General features: G+C 46.5%; 1 protein-coding gene and 1 long non-coding RNA gene across 3 annotated transcripts in view; both read right to left on the bottom strand.

The window, feature by feature from the left end:
• Positions 1-376, bottom strand: part of SMG1 (SMG1 nonsense mediated mRNA decay associated PI3K related kinase) — a 59450-nt gene extending 59074 nt beyond the window's left edge. For both annotated transcript variants that reach the window (XM_042036778.1, XM_042036777.1), the window contains exon 1: positions 78-376. In XM_042036778.1, the coding sequence (XP_041892712.1) occupies positions 78-93 (16 nt within the window). In that variant the 5' untranslated portion in view covers positions 94-376. The remainder of the gene's footprint in view (positions 1-77) is intronic.
• A 1112-nt stretch (positions 377-1488) lies between these two features.
• On the bottom strand, positions 1489-6260 carry LOC121669165. Its single transcript, XR_006017631.1, has 2 exons — positions 5207-6260; positions 1489-1935 (listed from the first exon to the last, which is right to left on the bottom strand). It is a non-coding gene; the product is annotated as an uncharacterized LOC121669165 (long non-coding RNA).
• Between the last annotated feature and the right edge of the window lie 1190 nt (positions 6261-7450).

Genomic DNA, 7450 nt, shown 5'->3' on the forward strand with positions numbered 1-7450 from the left:
CCATCCCGGCGTGCTGCGGGCCCGGGGCCCCGCTCTCGCAGCCCCGACCCCGCGCCCCCGGCCCCAGCCCTGCCCACCTGGGTTGCCAGTCATTCCAGCCCCGCGGGTGGTAGTGCTGCCTGCTGCCGGTGCCGCTCAGCCGAGACCCCGGGGCTCTGCGGCTCATTACCTTGCCCGAGACGGCATGGCCGGCCGGGCAGCGGCGCGGGACAGGGCGGAGGAGCGGCGGAGGAGCAGGAGGACGCGGGGGAAGAGGCGCGGGCGGCGGCTCCTCACTCGCGCTCCGCAGGCGGTGCTGCTGTCTCACAGCGCAGGGAGGGGACGCGGCCGCCGCGGCTGCTCCGGCTGCTGCCCGGGCGCGCAGCACGCCGGGATGGCGGACATGAGCCGCCCGCCCCTCCGCGGGGCACGCCGGGAGGGCGGGCACGGGGCGCGGGGGCGGCAGCTCCGCCCTCGGGGCCGCCGGACGGGATCCCGGCCCGGGGGTCCCCGCTGCTCTGCTCCCGCGCCTGCCCCGGGAGCGGGTGGCTGGCGGCGGCACTGCCCTGGGCGGTGAGAGGGGTTTCAGGCCCTACGGTGCGTCGGTGACAGCCTCTCAGCTGCGAGGGAGGGCAGCCGGGGCATCCCAACGCCACCAGCGTGAAGGGATCACGGAATCACTGAGGTTGGAAAAGACCTCTGAGATCATCGAGTCCAACCTCTGTCCGAACATCACCACGTCAACTGTACCATGGCACCGAGTGCCACGTCCAGTCTGTCCTTAAACATCTCCGGGGACGGTGACTCCACCACCTCCCTGAGCTGCCCATTTCAATGCCTAATCCTTCCTGTGAACGTCTTCCTAACACCCAATCTAAACATTCCCTGGGCAGAGCTTAAGACTCTGTCGTCCCATCCTGAGGATAAGGGTGTCTCGGGCCCCGAGGGCACCCTGAGGAGCCCCGGCGTGCCCGGGACGTGGCGGGAGGCGGCGGCTCCCAGTCCCCAGCGGTGAGGGGAGCAGAGGATCCCAGACCCCGCGGCCTGAGGGGAGCCTGAGGCCCTTGAGCCCCGCGAGGAGCCGGGGCTGACAGGACCTGAGCGGGGCTGGAGGGGGGAGCTCTGCCCTGCTGCCAGGTCCCTCTGCACGGGTCTGTGCTGCCCCACGCCTCGCTGGAGCTTGCAGGGAGCTGTGTCCATCCGAATGGGTCAGACCCCATCCCCACGCTTCTCCCCACTAGGACACGTCGCCCGTGTATGAGCGACGGGGGGTCTGATGTTCAGCAGCCATCAGCAGAAAGCTGACCAGGCTCACATTAAACACTAACTGAACCCCTAAGGCTTCTCTGTCTTCCTCACAGGAAGCTTCTAAAATGCATTTCAAAAACAAAATAGTGTCTTTCTAAGCCTGGATACGTTTCCATGTAAAGCTGTCTCTGCAGCTGCTGGAAGGGCATTTGGTGCCCAGTGTGGGTAAAGCCTGGCTGTTACCAGGAAGGCAGACAAATCTGAGAGAAAAAAGTCTCCTCCATTTGGTAGATATTCTAAGGACATTTCCCCAAAACAGGTGTGTACACTGTCTCTGGCATATTTTTGTTTCTCCTGCAAGACCTCAAAACTTACATTATCTGATTTGATAAGTCCAATTCCTGACAGCAGAATATTCCTTAGTTATGAAAAACCGTAACACTTTGGTCAGATATTCAGCAAAAAGAATTGAGGAGGTCAAAATCTTTTTTTAACTGTGATGTGCGACTCTTGAGACCACTGCAAGACCTGAGAAGTCTTCTGAAATTCTCCTGTGCCTATTTCCATATTAGAAATCCTCCTAATATGCCACGGTTCTGTTGGAGACTTCGCTCAGACAGATGGCATACTGCCGCCTCCCTTGGACTCCGCTGGGCAGCCCTCATCCTGCTGATACAGTCCTATTGGCTTGCAGTCAGTAAGCAATGCCTGCAAGACATGGAGATTTTAAAATCAATTTCAGGACAAAAAGAAAAGAAAAAAGTATATCACAAGGCTTCATCACAATAAAATGCCCATGGAATGGGCATTTCATGGAATGACCCCGTGCCCATCAGTCTTGAGTTTCAACTGACGTACATTTGTGTATCTTAAGTGAATTAGTTTTGCAAAACCAATCAATTCCATGAGCCATGACAGATTTTTTTTTTCCATCCTTTATAATTGAGATGGACATCCAGAATTATACAATATGCCACAAAATTATTTTCTGTAAGTATAGCAACAATACCTGCTGCGAATTTGCTGACCCTTTCCAATTAAGCCAAGCAGATCCTGTGCCCCAGTGGTGGGGCAGATGCAGCAGGTGATTCTCTTTGTTTCATTACTGAGTAGCATGCCAGTGGTAACAGCATGAATCACTCCAAGCACAAGGCAATAGTAGCAATGTATTTTCAACTACACTTCAGATTAATTTAGCAAGGGGAGGCAAGAAAGCAACCTGGATACTACGACCAACAGCTGCCTGCATACACCAAGAGTTTAAGAACCACTGATTCAGTGGAGTAAATTTTGTATCAGAAATCCTGTATTCTAGTGGTGAATTTGCTGCAGTCTGTGTGGTCTACTGCAGATCCCTCTTCAGAGTGCAGTTGTCTCCATTTGTAAAGTGGATCAGTGATGCTCAGCTTTCTAAACTGTTGTTGTGCACAGCCTTAAAACTGTAAAATCTTATATAGCTGCCAAAATAAAAGATATTCTAGATTTGTTTCTACAAGGATGATTACATTGTGAAATTTGAATGGTATTACAGATATGAGTTAAAGCTCATCAAGATTTGTGAGATAGAGTATTAATTATTCCTATAGCATTTTCTCAGTAGCAGATTTCAATCAGCCAAAGATGGATAAGGCTATTCAGATATCACACTAGCCATTAAGAAGCCCAGGGAAGCTGAGGCCAGGATTTTCAAAACTGCCTTCTAAATTTCAGTCCTCAAGTTTGGAACTTGGGTACTGGGTAGCCAGCACAGACATCAGTTGGAGCTGTACATTCTTAAGTCTTGCTAAAAAATAAAGCGTTTAAATCTGGACCCTCTCAAAATAGAAATATATGTACTTAAAAGATCTGCCTTAAATTTCAGAAAGAGTCAATGACACTTGTGGAGATACGTGCCCTGTCTCACTCCTGGGTGTATGCTCAGTCCACTCCATCAAACTTCCCACATCCGTCCTAATACACAACTCTGGAGTGACAGACACTATGAACCATACTTTTCCTGCTTTGTAATTCATGCTAATGATTTCTCAATTTAATATATCAAAGAAAGCTGCATTAATCTGAATGTTATTTTTAGTGGAATGGAGTGCAGATTGTATATATTTAATGTGCTGAAATAGGGTGGTAAGCACCATATTGCGTCTTTTTCCCCTCGCTAATTTATTTCCTTACTAAGCAGTATGTCTGGGGAAACCAGCATGTGCTGAGGACTGCAAGTCACTCCTGGCCCTTGGCTCCCTCTGATCCATAACAAAGCTACAGATTGAGAGAAAAACAATCACCAACCATGAGAGGGAAAGAGATGCTATTTCCTCTTGTGGAAATAGGACAGAAGCCAAGGAGCAAAACATTATTTAACTAGAGCAGAGAAGTACCAGTCACCAAGATCCTGTAGTCTATTTCACATGGATGCCTCTTAAAAATCATAAAGGATTCTTAGAAGAGTTACTCCTTGTACCTGCCAATTCTACTGTTTTGATGGCAGAATCCAGTTTCTATCAATAACCAACCAAATTTTCAGTCGAATGGCCCCACAGACTAATTTCTGGGCATAGCAGCCTCAAAGCACATGTGACGTGTGGCCCATCTGTGCGGGCGTTGGGAGCGCGGGGTGTCCGGAACACGCTGTACTGGCGGCGCAGGCACAGCCGCCGGTGCGCAGGAGATCCCCGGGACTCCCACCGTGCTCTTCATCAAAAACGTGGGCAGCTACAAGGACCTGGGGAGGCCAGACTGCCCAGCAGTCTATCCTACTGCACCGTACCTGTCCATCATCTCTCTGATACTGTCTATCAAATGCTGCAGCCCCTGTTGATGCCTACCTTGTCTCATCCCAAACTGGAATTTTTCCTTATCCTATGAGGAGTATTAATACAGAAATCCAACGTACAAATAATCCTAATAACTGCATATTGAACCATTAGTTCACCACCAGTTTTGTGTTGAAAATGATTTTAGCGTAAAAAGGTTTTGGAATTCCAATTTGAATGTTACCAGAAATCATCTTTTACCTTCTTTTCTTTGCATAAAAGACTAAGGAAAACATTATTTATTTTTTCTGGGTATTTATATAGCCACTTTGAATTTAAGTGGGATAGCACATGCCACCATCTGCTCCATTTCCTCAAGGTCTTTTAGAGGATATCTTTTCCTGAACAGCATTCCTCTACAACAGTGCAACAAATAAAAGACATTAAATTTCTTAGAACTTGCATCTTTGCTCTCCTGAATTTCCTTATGACTATTACATCTTTTCAGGCATTTTACATCTCCTAGGTAAGTAGCATTATGTACAGTATTTGAGTAAATATCTGAGTTCCTGTCACAGACATCATCCTGTCATAGATTTATTGCATCGTGGGCTACATTAGTCCTTGTTTGTGTGTACAAGCTGTTTCTTCACATTCTGTTTATTAACAGTATGTTTTTCTGTTTATTAAGAGCATGCTTCCTTAAATGTCCTAGACATCATTTACATATTACCAGCAACAGTCATACATAACGTACAAACCAAGCACTTCCATTTAAGTGACAGGTTTCTAAACAAGTAGTTGTTGCAGTAACTTCGACCTGACAAATACATAACCCAAACCAAAGTTTCAGGCCTTTAAATATTTTGGCCCTGAAAGTCCAAGGCAAAATAGTAGGAGAGTATTTTTTTTTTTTTTGGTCAATACAAGCAGTCATATTATATCTGTTAAATTTCAGCCAAGGTAAAAATGGTGAGATAGCCCAAAGCAGTAGTTTCCACACTGGTTTCAGGAGAGTGGGAACTGCAGCAATCCTTTTCTGAGTCTTGGAATCCACACAGAACTCCTTAGAGGAAAGTCATAGTCTGCCTGCAGTGTGTTACATAGTTAAATTGACAGCATGGTAACAACTCAGTTACAAAAAATCGTCTCCAAAAATCAAACTTCATGGAACAGCTGAATGTCTGATGTGTAGACAGCGCTGGCTGAGAATCAAGTGTGCTTTTACTCACGCTGACTGAAAGGTGCTCCATGAGCAGCAGCTCCCTCTCCTCTGCCCAGTGAGACAGTGCCGTGCCCCACGTCCTGCCCGAGATGTTCTGTCACCTGCAAGCCGGGCAGCGTGGCTGCACATCAGTTCATGTTGCTGCAAGAGCTGGCTGTTCAGGCAGCTGTGAGGAGATTTGTGCTGCTTGCATTATTCCTGAGAGCCTGGGCAGAAGCCTGAGAAGCACTGCATCCTGCAAGAGGGAAAAGCTGAATCGGGACTCAGGAGCAATTGCACATTATGAAATGCTGCACAGAGCTGGAGCAGAGCTGGAGTGCGCTGTACTGCACTGCAGAGAAAGGCAGAGTTGCAGCAAGAAGCAGTTATCTCTCACCGTGGATGCCGACAGTACAAGACTATTATACTCTGAAGCCCTTTTAAAAAATTAATGATGTATTTGATGCTTCATCTCTCTGGTGAATCTGAGAATTTCCACCTGTTAAAATAACTGCTCTCACACATAAATTTTCATGCTCTGCAGACCCAAGTTTATGTCATGTTTGATGAAAGGGTAATTTGAAAGAGGCTTCCAGGAAAGTATCAAGCCTTTAAGGCATAATAAGCCCAGGGAAATTTGTTTGAATGGTGTAATGAATCCAACGTGTTAATTTAGCTCAGTTTGGTGCTTATGCTGATAGTGGAGTGCTATGAAAATGAAAAGAAAAATTGGTCTAAGAGGTACGGTACAAATACAAGTGAAACATACAGTAAACTCCCCCAAGGTATTTATCCTTTAATCTTCTCTAATTTTAATTGCTTTTTCTAGGCTTATTTTCCTACCTGTTTTTTAATGTGTTCCAGATCTCACTCAACATTACCAAGTCCTTATCTCTCCATCTTTCCTTGAAGCCTCTGGAAAAGACTTTGATGAGATCAGTAGAGATGTCACTTGAGTCATACTTCGTGAGATAGCTCAATAACCAACCTTTATGAGAAAAAACATAGTATCAGAGCACGAAAGAGAGGAGCCATGAGTCCAGAAAGAATGATTTAAGCAGCAGGTCCATATCTCTGAGAGTTTAGTGCTCTGCCCCAGACAGTGTTCCATGGGACTAATATTAAGTGTGATGTACAACCAGATTATCTGTCGGTTCTGCACACATTTCTCAAGTGCCACTCAGGTTTTCTCACAGCCCTTCTGAAGGTCATTTTTGTGGAAACTCACAAGTTGGGGTGTCCAACCACAAAGCTGGCAATGGGACCAAAAGTAATTCCTAGAGGACTCATGACTCATCTGCTGACCAAGGGACCATGTCATCTCTGCTTTCATAAGAGACCAGCTGAAAACACAAAATCTTTCACATCTCTGGATGTTCGTGTGATAATGTGCTAACAGGAGGGGAAAACACTCATCAGCAGAAAATAAATCGAGTTGAATAGACTTGTGGCATGTGGATAAAGCTGGAGTAAACACAGGGAGAAACAGCAGTTTCTCTGGTTCTTCTGCAACCAGGGCGCTGCAGAGGATGGGCATCCCTGTGGCAGCGGTCACTGGCACTATCTAGAGCAAACCCAGGAGGCTTCAAAGTCTCCACAGGGGGGATCGAGGCCCCAGGCACTACTTGGTTGAAATCTCACCTGCATAGTTGTTATTGCATGTTATTTTTGTGAGAAAGGCCGTGTCCATGTCTGAATAATGACACAATTCAGTCTGAATCAAAGGGGGATAGATTGCCTTTTACTGCCAGATACATTGAGTGCAAGGACTCAGTATTCATTTGAGCCTATGAAAAGCTTGGTGTGGGAGATCTGTCTAGCATCATGTAAAAGAGAATCTGATTTCCCAAATAACACACATGCATTGTAACCGCCAAATCATCTTCCCGTAGTGCCCTGTATAAAGCACTACAATTTACAGCTTCTCTAACGACAGCCTTACAAACCACAGCTTCCTTCAAAAGCAGCTTTGAGTCATCTCCAGGCCAGGGTGAAAAAATAGCATATGGCTTTGTGTATGAAGAGCCCACATTACTCCCAGTCAACCTCATTTCTGACTTTTTCTCCAATCTTCAAGTTTTGCTTCTTTCAGCCCTCATAAAGTTCTCTTAATTCAATTTTTGCATGTTTACAGAGAAAACTCCAAAGCTTTACTGAGAAATAAACAAAAGAAAGACAGCAGATCTCATCAAGCCCTATTGACATGTTCTTTCAATTTTTTGTCATACTCCATAGTCCCCAGTACTTGTGATTTCTCACACAAAAACATGTT

This window comes from Corvus kubaryi, unplaced genomic scaffold (assembly GCF_017639235.1).
Source record: "Corvus kubaryi isolate FWS band 111438036 unplaced genomic scaffold, C.kubaryi_AGA036_p1.0 37387, whole genome shotgun sequence".
Taxonomy (NCBI): domain Eukaryota; kingdom Metazoa; phylum Chordata; class Aves; order Passeriformes; family Corvidae; genus Corvus; species Corvus kubaryi.